We start from the raw sequence: 20853 nt of genomic DNA, 5'->3' as shown, positions 1-20853 counted from the left end.
GCCAAGACACATTAGCCAAGACACATTAGCCAAGACACATTAGCCGAGACACCTTAGCCGAGACACATTAGCCAAGACGCCTTAGCCAAGACACTTTAGCCGAGACACATTAGCCAAGACACTTTAGCCGAGACACATTAGCCGAGACACATTAGCCAAGACACCTTAGCCAAGACACATTAGCCAAGACACATTAGCCAAGACACCTTAGCCAAGACACCTTAGCCAAGACACAATAGCCAAGACACCTTAGCCGAGACACATTAGCCAAGACACCTTAGCCAAGACACCTAAGCCAAGACACCTTAGCCAAGACACATTAGCCAAGACACATTAGCCAAGACACATTAGCCGAGACACCTTAGCCGAGACACATTAGCCAAGACGCCTTAGCCAAGACACTTTAGCCGAGACACATTAGCCAAGACACTTTAGCCGAGACACATTAGCCGAGACACATTAGCCAAGACACCTTAGCCAAGACACATTAGCCAAGACACATTAGCCGAGACACCTTAGCCGAGACACATTAGCCAAGACACCTTAGCCAAGACACTTTAGCCGAGACACATTAGCCAAGACACATTAGCCAAGACACCTTAGCCAAGACACCTTAGCCAAGACACCTTAGCCAAGACACCTTAGCCAAGACACATTAGCCAAGACACATTAGCCAAGACACCTTAGCCAAGACACATTAGCCGGGACACATTAGATAAGACACATTAGCCAAGACACCTTAGCCGAGACACATTAGCCAAGACACCTTAGCCAAGACACATTAGCCAAGACACATTAGCCAAGACACCTTAGCCAAGACACCTTAGCCAAGACACATTAGCCAAGACACCTTAGCCGAGACACATTAGCCAAGACACCTTAGCCAAGACACCTTAGCCAAGACACCTTAGCCGAGACACATTAGCCAAGACACATTAGCCGAGACACATTAGCCGAGACACCTTAGCCAAGACACCTTAGCCAAGACACCTTAGCCAAGACACCTTAGCCAAGACACCTTAGCCAAGACACATTAGCCAAGACACCTTAGCCAAGACACCTTAGCCAAGACACATTAGCCAAGACACCTTAGCCAAGACACCTTAGCCAAGACACCTTAGCCAAGACACCTTAGCCAAGACACCTTAGCCAAGACACCTTAGCCGAGACACATTAGCCGAGACACCTTAGCCGAGACACATTAGCCAAGACACCTTAGCCAAGACACCTTAGCCAAGACACCTTAGCCAAGACACATTAGCCAAGACACATTAGCCAAGACACCTTAGCCAAGACACTTTAGCCGAGACACATTAGCCGAGACACATTAGCCAAGACACCTTAGCCAAGACACATTAGCCAAGACACATTAGCCAAGACACCTTAGCCAAGACACCTTAGCCAAGACACCTTAGCCAAGACACATTAGCCAAGACACCTTAGCCAAGACACCTTAGCCAAGACACCTTAGCCAAGACACCTTAGCCAAGACACCTTAGCCAAGACACCTTAGCCGAGACACATTAGCCGAGACACCTTAGCCGAGACACATTAGCCAAGACACCTTAGCCAAGACACCTTAGCCAAGACACCTTAGCCAAGACACATTAGCCAAGACACATTAGCCAAGACACCTTAGCCAAGACACTTTAGCCGAGACACATTAGCCGAGACACATTAGCCAAGACACCTTAGCCAAGACACATTAGCCAAGACACATTAGCCAAGACACCTTAGCCAAGACACCTTAGCCAAGACACCTTAGCCAAGACACATTAGCCGAGACACATTAGCCGAGACACCTTAGCCAAGACACATTAGCCAAGACACATTAGCCAAGACACATTAGCCAAGACACCTTAGCCGAGACACATTAGCCAAGACACCTTAGCCAAGACACCTTAGCCAAGACACCTTAGCCGAGACACATTAGCCGAGACACCTTAGCCAAGACACATTAGCCAAGACACATTAGCCAAGACACATTAGCCAAGACACCTTAGCCGAGACACATTAGCCAAGACACATTAGCCAAGACAACTTAGCCAAGACACTTTAGCCGAGACACATTAGCCGAGACACATTAGCCAAGACACCTTAGCCAAGACACATTAGCCAAGACACATTAGCCAAGACACCTTAGCCAAGACACCTTAGCCAAGACACATTAGCCAAGACACCTTAGCCAAGACACATTAGCCAAGACACCTTAGCCAAGACACCTTAGCCAAGACACCTTAGCCGAGACACATTAGCCGAGACACATTAGCCAAGACACATTAGCCAAGACACATTAGCCAAGACACATTAGCCGAGACACCTTAGCCGAGACACATTAGCCAAGACGCCTTAGCCAAGACACTTTAGCCGAGACACATTAGCCAAGACACTTTAGCCGAGACACATTAGCCGAGACACATTAGCCAAGACACCTTAGCCAAGACACATTAGCCAAGACACATTAGCCAAGACACCTTAGCCAAGACACCTTAGCCAAGACACAATAGCCAAGACACCTTAGCCGAGACACATTAGCCAAGACACCTTAGCCAAGACACCTAAGCCAAGACACCTTAGCCAAGACACATTAGCCAAGACACATTAGCCAAGACACATTAGCCGAGACACCTTAGCCGAGACACATTAGCCAAGACGCCTTAGCCAAGACACTTTAGCCGAGACACATTAGCCAAGACACTTTAGCCGAGACACATTAGCCGAGACACATTAGCCAAGACACCTTAGCCAAGACACATTAGCCAAGACACATTAGCCAAGACACCTTAGCCAAGACACCTTAGCCAAGACACATTAGCCAAGACACCTTAGCCGAGACACATTAGCCAAGACACCTTAGCCAAGACACCTTAGCCAAGACACCTTAGCCAAGACACCTTAGCCGAGACACATTAGCCGAGACACCTTAGCCAAGACACATTAGCCAAGACACATTAGCCAAGACACCTTAGCCAAGACACATTAGCCATGACACATAAGCCGAGACACCTTAGCCAAGACACCTTAGCCAAGACACATTAGCCGAGACACCTTAGCCGAGACACATTAGCCAAGACACCTTAGCCAAGACACCTAAGCCAAGACACCTTAGCCAAGACACCTTAGCCAAGACACCTTAGCCAAGACACTTTAGCCAAGACACCTTAGCCAAGACACATTAGCCGAGACACCTTAGCCGAGACACATTAGCCGAGACACATTAGCCGAGACACCTTAGCCAAGACACCTTAGCCAAGACACCTTAGCCAAGACACCTTAGCCGAGACACATTAGCCGAGACACCTTAGCCAAGACACCTTAGCCAAGACACATTAGCCGAGACACATTAGCCGAGACACCTTAGCCGAGACACATTAGCCAAGACACCTTAGCCAAGACACCTTAGCCAAGACACCTTAGCCAAGACACCTTAGCCAAGACACATTAGCCAAGACACCTTAGCCAAGACACCTTAGCCAAGACACCTTAGCCAAGACACTTTAGCCAAGACACCTTAGCCAAGACACATTAGCCGAGACACCTTAGCCAAGACACCTTAGCCAAGACACTTTAGCCAAGACACCTTAGCCAAGACACATTAGCCAAGACACCTTAGCCAAGACACTTTAGCCAAGACACATTAGCCAAGACACATAAGCCGAGACACATTAGCCAAGACACATTAGCCAAGACACCTTAGCCAAGACACATTAGCCAAGACACCTTAGCCAAGACACCTTAGCCAAGACACTTTAGCCAAGACACATTAGCCAAGACACCTTAGCCAAGACACCTTAGCCAAGACACTTTAGCCAAGACACCTTAGCCAAGACACATTAGCCAAGACACCTTAGCCAAGACACTTTAGCCGAGACACATTAGCCGAGACACATTAGCCAAGACACCTTAGCCAAGACACATTAGCCAAGACACATTAGCCAAGACACTTTAGCCGAGACACATTAGCCGAGACACATTAGCCAAGACACCTTAGCCAAGACACATTAGCCAAGACACATTAGCCAAGACACCTTAGCCAAGACACCTTAGCCAAGACACATTAGCCAAGACACCTTAGCCAAGACACCTTAGCCAAGACACCTTAGCCAAGACACCTTAGCCAAGACACCTTAGCCGAGACACATTAGCCGAGACACCTTAGCCAAGACACATTAGCCAAGACACATTAGCCAAGACACATTAGCCGAGACACCTTAGCCGAGACACATTAGCCAAGACACCTTAGCCAAGACACCTTAGCCAAGACACCTTAGCCAAGACACCTTAGCCAAGACACATTAGCCAAGACACCTTAGCCGAGACACATTAGCCAAGACACCTTAGCCAAGACACCTTAGCCAAGACACCTTAGCCGAGACACATTAGCCGAGACACCTTAGCCAAGACACATTAGCCAAGACACATTAGCCAAGACACATTAGCCGAGACTCCTTAGCCGAGACACATTAGCCAAGACACCTTAGCCAAGACACCTTAGCCAAGACACCTTAGCCGAGACACATTAGCCAAGACACATTAGCCAAGACACCTTAGCCAAGACACCTTAGCCAAGACACATTAGCCAAGACACATTAGCCAAGACACCTTAGCCAAGATACTTTAGCCAAGACACCTTAGCCAAGACACATTAGCCAAGACACCTTAGCCAAGACACCTTAGCCAAGACACCTTAGCCGAGACACATTAGCCAAGACACATTAGCCAAGACACCTTAGCCAAGACACCTTAGCCAAGACACATTAGCCAAGACACATTAGCCAAGACACCTTAGCCAAGACACCTTAGCCAAGACACCTTAGCCAAGACACATTAGCCAAGTCACATTAGCCAAGACACCTTAGCCAAGACACTTTAGCCAAGACACATTAGCCAAGACACATTAGCCAAGACACCTTAGCCAAGACACATTAGCCGAGACACATTAGCCAAGACACCTTAGCCAAGACACATTAGCCAAGACACATTAGCCAAGACACCTTAGCCAAGACACCTTAGCCAAGACACTTTAGCCGAGACACATTAGCCGAGACACATTAGCCAAGACACCTTAGCCAAGACACATTAGCCAAGACACATTAGCCAAGATACCTTAGCCAAGACACCTTAGCCAAGACACATTAGCCGAGACACATTAGCCGAGACACCTTAGCCAAGACACATTAGCCAAGACACATTAGCCAAGACACATTAGCCAAGACACCTTAGCCGAGACACATTAGCCAAGACACCTTAGCCAAGACACCTTAGCCAAGACACCTTAGCCGAGACACCTTAGCCAAGACACATTAGCCAAGACACCTTAGCCAAGACACCTTAGCCAAGACACCTTATCCAAGACACCTTAGCCAAGACACATTAGCCAAGACACATTAGCCAAGACACCTTAGCCAAGACACATTAGCCGAGACACATAAGCCGAGACACATTAGCCAAGACACCTTAGCCAAGACACCTTAGCCAAGACACCTTAGCCAAGACACCTTAGCCAAGACACCTTAGCCAAGACACATTAGCCAAGACACCTTAGCCAAGACACATTAGCCAAGACACCTTAGCCGAGACACATTAGCCAAGACACCTTAGCCAAGACACCTTAGCCAAGACACCTTAGCCAAGACACCTTAGCCAAGACACCTTAGCCAAGACACCTTAGCCAAGACACATTAGCCAAGACACCTTAGCCAAGACACATTAGCCAAGACACCTTAGCCGAGACACATTAGCCAAGACACCTTAGCCAAGACACCTTAGCCAAGACACCTTAGCCAAGACACCTTAGCCAAGACACATTAGCCAAGACACCTTAGCCAAGACACATTAGCCAAGACACCTTAGCCGAGACACATTAGCCAAGACACCTTAGCCAAGACACCTTAGCCAAGACACCTTAGCCAAGACACATTAGCCAAGACACCTTAGCCAAGACACCTTAGCCAAGACACCTTAGCCAAGACACCTTAGCCAAGACACCTTAGCCAAGACACCTTAGCCAAGACACCTTAGCCAAGACACATTAGCCAAGACACCTTAGCCGAGACACATGAGCCAAGACACCTTAGCCGAGACACCTTAGCCAAGACACATTAGCCAAGACACCTTAGCCAAGACACCTTAGCCAAGACACATTAGCCGAGACACATTAGCCAAGACACCTTAGCCAAGACACATTAGCCAAGACACCTTAGCCAAGACACCTTAGCCAAGACACCTTAGCCAAGACACATTAGCCAAGACACCTTAGCCAAGACACCTTAGCCAAGACACCTTAGCCAAGACACATTAGCCAAGACACCTTAGCCAAGACACCTTAGCCAAGACACATTAGCCAAGACACATTAGCCAAGACACATAAGCCAAAACACATTAGCCAAGACACCTTAGCTAAGACACCTTAGCCAAGACACCTTAGCCAAGACACCTTAGCCAAGACACCTTAGCCAAGACACTTTAGCCAAGACACCTTAGCCAAGACACCTTAGCCAAGACACATTAGCCAAGACACCTTAGCCGAGACACATTAGCCAAGACACATTAGCCAAGACACCTTAGTCAAGACACCTTAGCCAAGACACATTAGCCGAGACACATTAGCCAAGACACATTAGCCAAGACACATTAGCCAAGACACCTTAGCCAAGACACCTTAGCCAAGACACCTTAGCCAAGACACCTTAGCCAAGACACCTTAGCCAAGACACCTTAGCCAAGACACATTAGCCAAGACACCTTAGTCAAGACACCTTAGCCAAGACACATTAGCCGAGACACATTAGCCAAGACACATTAGCCAAGACACATTAGCCAAGACACCTTAGCCAAGACACCTTAGCCAAGACACATTAGCCAAGACACCTTAGCCAAGACACATTAGCCGAGACACATTAGCCAAGACACCTTAGCCAAGACACCTTAGCCAAGACACCTTAGCCAAGACACCTTAGCCAAGACACCTTAGCCAAGACACCTTAGCCAAGACACCTTAGCCGAGACACGTTAGCCAAGACACCTTAGCCAAGACACCTTAGCCAAGACACCTTAGCCAAGACACGTTAGCCAAGACACCTTAGCCAAGACACCTTAGCCAAGACACATTAGCCAAGACACCTTAGCCAAGACACTTTAGCCAAGACACCTTAGCCAAGACACCTTAGCCAAGACACATTAGCCAAGACACCTTAGCCGAGACACATTAGCCAAGACACATTAGCCGAGACACATTAGCCGAGACACCTTAGCCAAGACACCTTAGCCAAGACACATTAGCCAAGACACCTTAGCCAAGACACCTTAGCCAAGACACTTTAGCCAAGACACCTTAGCCAAGACACCTTAGCCAAGACACCTTAGCCAAGACACCTTAGCCAAGACACATTAGCCAAGACACCTTAGCCAAGACACCTTAGCCAAGACACATTAGCCGAGACACATTAGCCAAGACACCTTAGCCAAGACACCTTAGCCAAGACACCTTAGCCAAGACACATTAGCCAAGACACCTTAGCCAAGACACCTTAGCCAAGACACCTTAGCCGAGACACATTAGCCAAGACACCTAAGCCAAGACACCTAAGCCAAGACACCTTAGCCAAGACACATTAGCCAAGACACCTTAGCCAAGACACCTTAGCCAAGACACCTTAGCCAAGACACATTAGCCAAGACACCTTAGCCAAGACACCTTAGCCAAGACACCTTAGCCAAGACACTTTAGCCGAGACACATTAGCCAAGACACCTTAGCCAAGACACCTTAGCCAAGACACCTTAGCCAAGACACCTTAGCCAAGACACCTTAGCCAAGACACATTAGCCGAGACACATTAGCCAAGACACCTTAGCCAAGACACCTTAGCCAAGACACCTTAGCCAAGACACTTTAGCCGAGACACATTAGCCAAGACACCTTAGCCAAGACACCTTAGCCAAGACACCTTAGCCAAGACACCTTAGCCAAGACACATTAGCCAAGACACCTTAGCAAAGACACATTAGCCGAGACACCTTAGCCGAGACACATTAGCCAAGACACCTTAGCCAAGACACCTTAGCCAAGACACCTTAGCCGAGACACATTAGCCAAGACACATTAGCCAAGACACATTAGCCAAGACACCTTAGCCAAGACACCTTAGCCAAGACACATTAGCCGAGACACATTAGCCAAGACACCTTAGCCGAGACACATTAGCCAAGACACCTTAGCCAAGACACATTAGCCAAGACACCTTAGCCGAGACACATTAGCCAAGACACTTTAGCCAAGACACCTTAGCCGAGACACATTAGCCGAGAAACATGAGCCAAGACACCTTAGCCAAGACACCTTAGCCAAGACACCTTAGCCAAGACACATTAGCCAAGACACCTTAGCCAAGACACCTTAGCCAAGACACCTTAGCCAAGACACCTTAGCCAAGACACTTTAGCCAAGACACCTTAGCCAAGACACCTTAGCCAAGACACATTAGCCAAGACACCTTAGCCGAGATACATTAGCCAAGACACCTTAGCCGAGACACCTTAGCCAAGACACATTAGCCAAGACACCTTAGCCAAGACACCTTAGCCAAGACACCTTAGCCAAGACACCTTAGCCAAGACACATTAGCCAAGACACCTTAGCCAAGACACCTTAGCCAAGACACATTAGCCGAGACACATTAGCCAAGACACCTTAGCCAAGACACCTTAGCCAAGACACCTTAGCCAAGACACCTTAGCCAAGAAACCTTAGCCAAGACACATTAGCCAAGACACCTTAGCCGAGACACCTTAGACAAGACACATTAGCCAAGACACCTTAGCCAAGACACCTTAGCCAAGACACCTTAGCCAAGACACCTTAGCCAAGACACCTTAGCCAAGACACATTAGCCAAGACACCTTAGCCAAGACACCTTAGCCAAGACACATTAGCCGAATCACATTAGCCAAGACACCTTAGCCAAGACACATTAGCCAAGACACCTTAGCCAAGACACCTTAGGAAAACACACCTTAGCCAAGACACATTAGCCAAGACACCTTAGCCAAGACACCTTAGCCAAGACACCTTAGCCAAGACACATTAGCCAAGACACCTTAGCCAAGACACCTTAGCCAAGACACATTAGCCGAGACACATTAGCCAAGACACATAAGCCAAAACACATTAGCCAAGACACCTTAGCTAAGACACCTTAGCCAAGACACCTTAGCCAGAACACCTTAGCCAAGACACCTTAGCCAAGACACTTTAGCCAAGACACCTTAGCCAAGACACCTTAGCCAAGACACATTAGCCAAGACACCTTAGCCGAGACACATTAGCCAAGACACATTAGCCAAGACACCTTAGTCAAGACACCTTAGCCAAGACACATTAGCCGAGACACATTAGCCAAGACACATTAGCCAAGACACATTAGCCAAGACACCTTAGCCAAGACACCTTAGCCAAGACACCTTAGCCAAGACACCTTAGCCAAGACACCTTAGCCAAGACACATTAGCCAAGACACCTTAGTCAAGACACCTTAGCCAAGACACATTAGCCGAGACACATTAGCCAAGACACATTAGCCAAGACACATTAGCCAAAACACCTTAGCCAAGACACCTTAGCCAAGACACATTAGCCAAGACACCTTAGCCAAGACACATTAGCCGAGACACATTAGCCAAGACACCTTAGCCAAGACACCTTAGCCAAGACACCTTAGCCAAGACACCTTAGCCAAGACACCTTAGCCAAGACACCTTAGCCAAGACACCTTAGCCAAGACACATTAGCCAAGACACCTTAGCCGAGACACGTTAGCCAAGACACCTTAGCCAAGACACCTTAGCAAAGACACCTTAGCCAAGACACATTAGCCAAGACACCTTAGCCAAGACACCTTAGCCAAGACACCTTAGCCAAGACACTTGAGCCAAGACACCTTAGCCAAGACACCTTAGCCAAGACACATTAGCCAAGACACCTTAGCCGAGACACATTAGCCAAGACACCTTAGCCGAGACACATTAGCCGAGACACATTAGCCAAGACACCTTAGCCAAGACACATTAGCCAAGACACCTTAGCCAAGACACCTTAGCCAAGACACCTTAGCCAAGACACATTAGCCAAGACACCTTAGCCAAGACACCTTAGCCAAGACACCTTCGCCAAGACACATTAGCCAAGACACCTTAGCCAAGACACCTTAGCCAAGACACCTTAGCCAAGACACATTAGCCAAGACACCTTAGCCAAGACACCTTAGCCAAGACACCTTAGCCAAGACACATTAGCCAAGACACTTTAGCCGAGACACCTTAGCCAAGACACCTTAGCCAAGACACCTTAGCCAAGACACTTGAGCCAAGACACCTTAGCCAAGACACCTTAGCCAAGACACATTAGCCAAGACACCTTAGCCGAGACACATTAGCCAAGACACCTTAGCCGAGACACATTAGCCGAGACACATTAGCCAAGACACCTTAGCCAAGACACATTAGCCAAGACACCTTAGCCAAGACACCTTAGCCAAGACACCTTAGCCAAGACACATTAGCCAAGACACCTTAGCCAAGACACCTTAGCCAAGACACCTTAGCCAAGACACATTAGCCAAGACACCTTAGCCAAGACACCTTAGCCAAGACACATTAGCCAAGACACCTTAGCCAAGACACCTTAGCCAAGACACCTTAGCCAAGACACATGAGCCAAGACACTTTAGCCGAGACACATTAGCCGAGACACATTAGCTGTTACGGACGCGACAAAATTCACAAGCGTACGCGTAAGAAAATTCGATCTATCATAAGAAAGAAAAAGATTTACCTTCACCAGGCAGGAGGCATGCGAGGTTAATCAATAGATGGCATTGAAAAATGTCACATGGGGTTTTGAATTAGACCAAATTAGATAAGGACATTGGAAAGGTTTGTTCTACGGCAATTAAATCACGCGTTGCGTAGGTCAAGCGAAGGAGGTCTAAAATGGAAAATAGAATAACTGACTCGAGTGCGTTCAACTCAGGGTAAGGAACGCATGTGCAGCACAATGACCTGCTTTCAATAGCATAAACATTTAATTACTTGGATGCAAATAAACTAAAAGGTTTAGGATAGAGCACCAAAACAGACCCTAGCCATGTGTTTATTTAGGATGAAACCACAGGAAAGAACAATGCGATCTATTGCCAGCACCTTGCGGTAGGCAAGCAAGTAATAAACACATCACAAGGATTGGCTTGTTCGAGCCTTGAAATTTTAAACAATCGATTACCCGGAATAGTTAGGAATAGGGCCTCTTGAAATGCTAATATCAATAAGGTACCGAAACGGGTAAACAGCATCCATCTACGAACGAGAGGAAAACAAATAGCGATAAGCGCAATACGCCCGCAAGCCGTAGCATATGGCAGGCAATAATAAACTTGCACTTGATCCTTAAAACAATTCCATCGGGTAACCGCTTGCATCTGAGTAACGTACGCACAGAAGCGGTAAGGAAACACGCGCCTATGCGCTCGGTGCAATTAACTAAACAAGGCCGAATCGGATCGCATTACAGAATCCTAAACTAACATTAGGAGGTAAACTAGGAATTTACCCTTACGTTCTTGAAACTAACACACACTTACTGCGTGTAGAATAAGAACTAATACCATTAAACTTTGTTAGTATATAAGCTGGATAATTTTCAATAAAACTTCACTTGTTATCCGAACTCCAAACCTACGAGTCTTTTCTGTAGGCGATCCGAGCGGCACTCCACATTAGGAATTGATATTGAGATTCAATACACAGCCTACTGTCAGAACTGCTCAATCGCCGATCTACGGAAAATAGCCTATAAACGGCATAGAAAACTTGCTTTAGAAGTTTTCATCTTGACTGTCCTTCGCGCAGTCAAATCAACGGCGGACCGAAGTCCGAATTGTTCCCGTGAGTAACAAATGGTGGCTCCAGAGAGGAGTTTGCAATAGCCAGCGAGTAATTGCATCTCGAAGAACGATCTTACAAAGTGCGGTGTGCTGTCGCCTAGAACAGCTGTGTGTGAAAGTACTAAAAGTGAAAGTGAGCATCCAGATGTGTCTGCCGCGTGAACAGGAGGAGCTCGATAGAGAACACATCCTAGAAGTTCGACCGCGAGGCGTTCAACAGTGGATCGAGGTGATAGAGGAACCAGTTGCTGAGGAACCAGCAGCCGCGGAACCGGAGGACCTCGGCGAACCTTGTAACATCGGTGGTTGGGACGAGGACGAGTGGGATCGTCTGTTCGCGGAGGAGCTTGCCCGGCAACGGGAGAACCCGGAGTTCGACGAAGAACCACAACCAGAAATCCTCGACTATCCGGAGTATCAGGTAGATTCGGACGACGACGACGAATACTATTTCAGCCGATATCGCCAGCCCAGCTACGAAGATACGGACGAAGTAATAGCGACTACTATAAGCGCTATCAGGCAGACGCTAGACGAAGGTCGTCCGATTCCGGTTGAAGTCCTTGAGGAACTCGAGGACCTCTTCAACAGATACCACAATAACGAGATTCTTCCGAGGGATGCGTACCCTCAGATAGTGCATCTGCAATTTCAGTGCTTGTAGAAGCGGAAGAGTGTTAAGTGCGTGAAATGGTATAATAAAAAAAAAAACACCTCAATTCTGGGAGTAGACAATCATAGTGCCACTATCCGAAAGAAAAACATACACAGAAAGAAACATTTTCGAAAGAAAAAATTGAGAAACTTTGAAAGAAAATTGGTGAGTTATCCGAAAAACAACGATTGCAAGGAATCGTTGTTTGTGCTTCGCCAAGAGTCCAGTCGGTGCTTAGAAAGAAATTCAGACCAAGGAGTCAGGTAAGTGAATTATATTCTTATAAGCAAGGCTGGAAATCGCTGATTCGTCCAAAATGCCTTATCCGTTTGTTTCAAATGTTAACGGCAGTTGCCGACTCTGTACAGCGGAGGATACCGCTGAGGAGAGTATGGTTGCTTGTACAGAGTGTGACCGATGGTTCCACTTGAAATGTGCCAAGCTAACACGCAAACCATCAACTGAAGAGTGCTGGTTATGCCGTAAATGCCAGCAAATTAAGTACGAACTCAATAGGAAAGAGGACGCACTTAAGGCTGCGCAAGAAAGAGAGGCCAAGAATAAGGAGGAAATAAAGGCGCTTCAGGAGGCAGAAGCAAAGAACAGGGATGAGCTCAGGGCCTTAACAGAAGGCGCAAATAAGGTTGAAATTGCCGAACAGGAATCAACCGAAGTAGTAGGAGGTCCAGAACAGGAACCATCCCTTGGGAAAATGATTTCCCAATTAATAGTTAGCCAACAACAGCAAACGAAGGAGTTCGTTAAACTGATAGCAACTAATGGTGGAGAATCCGCCAAAATAGGGGTCCTGATCAGAAGACAGGCCCTAATGCAACTACCTAGGTTTGATGGCAGTCCTAAGCAATGGCCCAACTTCAAGAAAACATTTGAAGACACAACCCGAGAAGGGGAGTTTTCTAATTTAGAAAACTTAAATCGTCTCAAGCAGGTTTTGCATGGAACGGCTTATAAAAGCGTTCAACAGCTGATGATGGAAGCCGAAAATGTACCTGAGATTATAAAACGTTTGGATGAACTTTTCGGAAGACCCGATTTGGTATATTTGGAGCTACTGAGCGATCTCCAAAAATTACGAAAAGATTCAAGAAACATAATCTCGGACATGACTAGTGCCCTGGAGAACATCATCAAGAATGTGAATTTAATGGGGACATCGATATATTTGCACGATCACAGGTTAGTGCTGGAATTGACGGGCAAGTTACCGCATAATATTCAGGTGAAGAGAGCGGAACATATGGCGTCCGCATCATCAGCACTAAGTGTTCAAAATCTTGAGGAATTTTGTCGATGGCTCAAACCCTATGCCAAGACGGCAGAAATGATGAACACAATCACGGTTCACAATCAAAAGGGGAATTTTCACTTACATGATTTGGGAACATCAAAAGGACCAGCCACAAATCAAGGAAAAAAGAATGTAACACAGGCAAGGAAAAGTTGTCTGATATGTAACAAGCCGCATGAGACGACTAAATGTTACACATTTGTGAAAAAGGTACCGTCGGAACGGTTAAAAGTTGCAAATGAAAAAAGATTGTGTTTTGGGTGTCTGAACTCAAATAAACACAGCATAAGAGACTGCAGGAGCGCAATTCCATGTGGAATTGATGGTTGCTCACAGAAGCATAGTAAGATGCTTCATGTAAAGCAGGAAGCTCCAGTACAGTTGGAGCAAATGAATAACCACCACAATGTGGAGGTTACATGGACGACCCATTATCAGACCTTGCCGGTCAGATTAATAAATGGGAATAAATCATTGAACACTTACGCGTTTTTAGACCCTGGTTCATCTTTAACCATGATCGAAGCGAGCGTCGCTCGACAACTAAGTTTGACTGGGCCAAACATACCGCTACAACTGAACTGGGCTCAAGGAATAAAGGCAGTTCAGGAAACCAGCGAGCATGTACAACTGCATGTAAAAGGTGCAACCAAAAAGGGTTTCTTGCTAAAGGATGTTAGAACAATTGAAGAATTAAGACTTCCCATGCAATCATTACCTTATGAAGAGATGAGTGAAAGGTATCCTCATCTAAAAGGGCTTCCAATAAACGGATTTGGTAATATTCGTCCTACCATTTTGATAGGACTAAACAATAATCACCTGTTGATGGGGCTCAAGCACCGGTTTGGTAGGCCAGGAGAACCTATAGGGATGAAAACGCGACTAGGGTGGCTAGTCTTCGGTAAGTTGAGCAGTGAAGAAAAATCGATTAATGATCACACGATGATCGTCCAAGAGGACGACATGCGTGACTTGATGCAAAAGTATTTTTCAACTGAAGATTTCGGAGTAAAACAAGTAGCTAAACTACCGGAATCTGAAGATGAAAAACGTGCGAAAACCATCCTAAAAAACACTTTAAAGTTTGTGGATGGACGCTATGAGGTAGGGTTATTATGGAAAAATGATAAACCTGAGTTTCCATGGAGTCTTGACAATGCGATGTCAAGACTAAGGCACATGGAGAATAAACTAGCCAAGGATCCAGCTCTAAAGGAATGGGCTATAACAACCTTTAAGAGCTATGTGGATAAAGGCTACGCAAGAAAATTAGAACCCGTGGAAATGATAAAGGAAGTATCACCACTGTTCTATCTGCCACACTTCATCGTAATAAATAAAAATAAGGATCCACCCAAGCCACGGTTAGTTTTCGACGCAGCAGCTAAGGTAAAGGGTCAATCCCTTAACTGCACGCTACTATCGGGCCCCGATAGTACAACTTCCTTGTTTGGAATTCTAGTAAGATTCCGTGAAGGGGAATATGCAATTTGTGGGGACATAAAGGAAATGTTCCATCAGGTAAGAATCCGCAAGGAAGATCAAAACGCGCAGCGTTTCATTTGGCGCGATTGTCAAAATCGGTACCCAGACATATACGTCATGCAGGTAATGACCTTCGGGTCAACATGTTCACCATCATGCGCTCAAGCAGCGAAGAATACGAATGCTGAGCGATTGAAAGATAAATATCCGTTAGCTCTCACGCCAATAATCAATCAACATTATGTTGATGATTATAATGATAGCTTTAATTCACTTAATGATGCAGTAGAAACTGTTAAACAAGTAATTCAAGCTCACGATGAGGGTGGATTTTTCATCACTAAGTTCTGCTCCAATAGCAAGGAACTTATTGCGTCAATACCTGCGGAAAGAGTAGAACCTGATGCTATCAGGATGCTCGATGAACAGGAAGAAAATTCCTCCAAAATTCTAGGCATATACTGGAATACCGCAAAAGATAAAATAGGATTTCGATCCAGACTGGAGGCTCTTCCGAAGGAGGTGTTCAATAAACTAAGACCACCTACCAAGAGAGAAGTATTATCCTTCATTATGAGTTTCTTTGACCCGTTGGGATTGATTTCACACATCACAATTCCAGGGAAATTGTTGATGCAAGAATTACACAAGGAAACGAGCGAATGGGACACTCCGATATCGCAAAAATTATTTGAGATGTGGAATTTATGCCTTGAGGGTATTAAACAAGCGAACCACATTAAAATTCCGAGATGGATCTTAAATGCGCCAGTGTCTGAAATAGAGTTACACGTTTTTGTGGATGCATCTGATAAGGCATTTTCAACAGTAATCTATGCAAGAAGTAAAGGAATTAGCGGAAAACCGCATATACAGCTTCTTGTGGCTAAGGCCAGAGTAGCACCAATAAAGGGGTTATCTATTCCTAGATTGGAACTACAAGCCGCATTATTGGGAGTAAGACTCTGCGATACCATCAAGGAAGAGACAAGATTGAAAATTTCTAGATCGATATTTTGGAGTGATTCCAAAACGGTGCTTGCTTGGATAAACTCCGCACACCGTAAATACAAGCAATTTGTCGCTCATAGAATTGGTGAAATACTAGAATCGACTACCGTGGACCAATGGAGATGGATACCATCAAATCAAAATCCTGCAGATGAGGCTACCAAAAGGGTATCAAGGCCATCTATATGGGTAACTGGCCCCGAATTCCTTAAGGCCGCAGAAGGTGAATGGCCAAAGGCAAGCATTACGGAAACGCACGAAGAAGCGAGCTTCGTGAATAAGCATGGCGAACAACCGAATTATATACAGGAAATGAAATTTTCCAATTGGTGGAAATTGATAATTCGCGTGTGCATGATGATGAAAATCATCGAATACGGGCTAAAACGTAAATCATTCAGTAAGGCTTATACGGTTGAGGATCGTATTAGAGCAGAAAATATACTGTATAGAAAGGCCCAAAGGGATGTTTATCCTGATGAGGTAGAAGACCTTATCAAAAATAAAGAGTTAACAACAATTGGACCGTTGTCAAAACTCACCCCTATGTTAGACGACAAAGGGGTTATGCGATTCAAGAGTAGATTGGAATATGCAGAACATCTGCCAAAACAAACAAGAGTACCAATCATACTGCCCAAACACCATCACATAACGCACCTCATCATACAATGGTATCATGAGATGTATAACCATCAATCGGACAAAATAGTTCTATCCGTTCTACATCAAAAATATTACATAATTGGACTGAATACAGTATTCAGATACGTAAAGGCTAGATGTCAGCATTGTAAGAACGCTAAGGCAAAGCCGATACCGCCAATAATGGCACCATTACCTACCTGTCGAACAGATGCCTTTGTCTATCCGTTCACACATACAGGAATTGATTACTTTGGACCTTTTGAGGTAACCGTTAAGCGTTCAATCGAGAAAAGATGGGGCGCAATATTTACATGTATGACAACACGTGCCAGTCATATAGAGCTAGCGGAAAAATTAGACATTGATTCATTTTTGCTCTGCTTTATGAACTTCCAAGGAAGAAGAGGAGCAGTATCGCATGTTTACAGCGATAATGGAACTAATTTCGTGGGAGCAAATAATGAATTATTGCAACTAGTGAAGCAAATCAATTCCGTTATGACAAACGGACAGGCAATGAAAATGAATATTAGCTGGCATTTCAATCCGCCAGTAGCACCGCACTTCGGAGGATCTTGGGAAAGGTTAATCCGCATAATAAAGTCCAATCTAAAGGAAATGATATATTGCAGAGCGCATCGTCCACCTACCATTGAAACATTAAGGGGGGCATTGATACATGCGGAATTTATCTTAAATTCACGACCGCTTACACACATACCCCTTAATCACGAGGACGATGAAGCATTAACACCTTTCCACATTCTGATAGGAAGAGCGGGAGCTTATTCTGTACCAACAGAGTTTCAAACCCATGATTTGGAACGACACCAATGGCGTCTGGCGTTACACTACGGAAAGGTATTTTGGGAAAAATGGAAGAAACAATATCTTCCGTTAATCGCTCAACGTCCAAAATGGAACCAACGATCGGAACCCATTAAACTAGACGATATCGTCGTCATTACCGATACAACCAATAAGATAGGAACATGGTTAAAGGGACGCGTAATAGAACTCCATAAGGGAAAGGATGGTGAAATCAGGTCTGCAAAAATAAAAACCTTGCAGGGCACCTACAGTCGCCCAATTACTGGCATAGCTGTGTTGGATGTTTATAACAAGCAAGACGAAAAAACACAAGTAGCCGATGAAAAACCGATTGCTGAACAATCAGTTAAAGAAGATCAGGTTGAACATGACTTCCTGGGTATTATTCAAGAGGGAACCCTCAAAAGGAAGATGGATAATATACCTGTAAAAGGGAAAAAGAAAAAAATGGTAAGGCCTTGTAATTGGGGGTCAAAAACCTTACAGGCAAATACGAAATATGTTACTGCCATCACCTCATATAACAGACAAGAAAGGAAAAACAAATCTAAGATATTATCATTAAATATGTGGAACCTTGTAATAATGATGTTGCTCTTTCTTTCAGCACAAGCTTTGGGCAAACCGGGACACGGTTTAATCGCATACGACTGTGCGCACGACAATATTAATATAACAAGTTATTCGCTCACAAAAGTAGCTTCTTGCGTGCCTCAGTTTAAGAATATAACGACATTAGAGACCAAAATACAAGTTTTACAAAGAAGCCCAAAAACATTAACACACGTTCGGCAATGTAAGGTAATTCTTAAACGCTCGATAAAACACTGCGGGGCTTGGTCTCACACTTCCGAATATGAAAACGGATTTGCGTATGCAATCAAGGAATTTACGTCAGACGAATGTAGACATGCTCAAACGGTAGGCGAAGTTTCAATCTCTTTTGATAGAAAGGTTAAGGAAATTGGTCGCAATCAAACAACCCGGGGGCAAGCGTTAATCGTCGGCAGCGTCAAGGGCTCATCTTGCATCGGAGGACTCTACACGACGCCATCTGGTAGATGGGAAGACGCCTTGGTGTACTACGAGTACGAGATCAGCATGCTTGACTACATAGCAACAGCGGACATCGAAGAAGATCTAGTAACACTTCGAAACGGCGTCGTATGTCCATATAGTGTTAGTTGGTGTTTGGATAGTGAATATGGCTATCTCACCTGGGAGGTTGATCATCAAAGATTGTGCGAAAGAACCGACTTCGAAATCATCTATGAAGGCACAGTTAACAAGACCTTCGACAACGACGGAAGCAGTGATACAAAGGCCGTGTATACTCTCATAACACACGAGCAAATGTTTTCTATACGGGCTCGCGACGTCAATCAAATCTGCGGGTTTGATAGCTATAACACAGATCACCCAAGAATCTTTATACTTGAGTTAAACGGTTATCAATCGCCGTTTAAACGCAAGGCGGTAAATGGGAGAAACCTGGATCTCTTTACCTATTTCAACTCAAAAATAACGTTAGTGGAAAGCTACCTCGGTCAAAAGCTAAACGACGTCTATACAACAGTAATGACGGAAATGTGCAAGGTCGATAAAGCTTTAATGGAAACTAAGTTAACGCTCGCACGTCTTAACCCTAGCGAATTTGTTTCCAATCTGATTAAACGACCAGGTCACACGGCGGTAGTCGCAGCAGAGGTACTGTACATTATTGAGTGCAAGCCGGTCTTCGTCATCTACGAAAGGAAAGATGACTGCTATCAAGAAATACCGGTGATATACAACAACCGCTCCATGTTCATCGCACCAGTAACTAGGGTGTTACAACCAAGAGGTACCCAGATAGAATGCACTCCACTTCTGCCCGCTAAATTCAACATCGGCGGAAGATGGTATACTACAGACCAGAGGTTGAGAGAAACGACGCCACCGCAAGAACTAACGACGGACGTCGTCACGAAATGGTCATATACTCCCTTACCGAGTCTGATGGAAAGTGGTGTGTATGACTACGAAAACCTGCAACGGATGAAGGATATGGTGTACGAGCAGAGCGACAAAAGAATTGCTTCTTCAGTCGTACATAAGATAATGTCAGGCCAGCATCCGAATCTTCAAGGCTTCTCGTTTGATACTCTAATCCCCGAGAATATCATTCACGGCGTGTTCGATAAATATTGGTCTAAGTTCGTATCATGGTCAACGTGGCTGGGCAACGTCACGTCTACAGCAATTGGTATCTACATGTTCACTCGAGTCGTTAAATTCATCATTGACACCGTAATTCATGGTAGAATCCTGTACGACATCTATGGCCTCGGCTGGCAGCTCTTAGCTGCATTTTGGGATTCGTTGACGAATCTGTTATCGCATCGAAACCATATGATGAAAAAGCGATATGAAAACGAATCACCAGAAGTCGTCACAATCAACGAGAACGACGAAGAAGAAACTCAGGTACCACGTCTTCCAAACACCAAAACCAAACTATACCCCAACATATGCGCCATCGATAGTCCTCAATAGCAGCGTCATCATAGCAACGACATCCTACAAGTGTGCCCGCTCTTCAACTTATCAGCTAAAGCAGCAACATGCGTCCAATTCAGGTATCAATTCAATAAGAGTGAAACTAAGTAGGAATAATGTCGCGAAATTTGGTAAAACTAACAGGTAGTTTTACCAGGGGTGGAATGTTACGGACGCGACAAAATTCACAAGCGTACGCGTAAGAAAATTCGATCTATCATAAGAAAGAAAAAGATTTACCTTCACCAGGCAGGAGGCATGCGAGGTTAATCAATAGATGGCATTGAAAAATGTCACATGGGGTTTTGAATTAGACCAAATTAGATAAGGACATTGGAAAGGTTTGTTCTACGGCAATTAAATCACGCGTTGCGTAGGTCAAGCGAAGGAGGTCTAAAATGGAAAATAGAATAACCGACTCGAGTGCGTTCAACT

General features: G+C 45.3%; 1 protein-coding gene across 1 annotated transcript; it reads left to right on the top strand.

The window, feature by feature from the left end:
* Nucleotides 1-17887: 17887 nt before the first annotated feature.
* Nucleotides 17888-20415, top strand: LOC125774510 (uncharacterized). The gene has a single exon (XM_049444671.1). The coding sequence runs from the start codon at nt 18292-18294 to the stop codon at nt 20413-20415; it is 2124 nt and encodes a 707-aa protein (XP_049300628.1). The 5' UTR covers nt 17888-18291.
* Nucleotides 20416-20853: the final 438 nt, after the last annotated feature.

The sequence above is a fragment of the Anopheles funestus genome, unplaced genomic scaffold (assembly GCF_943734845.2).
Source record: "Anopheles funestus unplaced genomic scaffold, idAnoFuneDA-416_04 scaffold_16_ctg1, whole genome shotgun sequence".
NCBI classification, from domain to species: Eukaryota; Metazoa; Arthropoda; class Insecta; order Diptera; family Culicidae; genus Anopheles; species Anopheles funestus.
The sequence above is the reverse complement of the archived record's forward strand: the minus strand, read 5'-3'. Positions and strand labels throughout refer to the sequence as shown.

What these genes read in the sequence shown, in the direction of transcription:
- LOC125774510 (XM_049444671.1), top strand. Translation starts at nt 18,292, where the DNA reads ATGGATAATATACCTGTAAAAGGGAAAAAGAAAAAAATGGTAAGGCCT.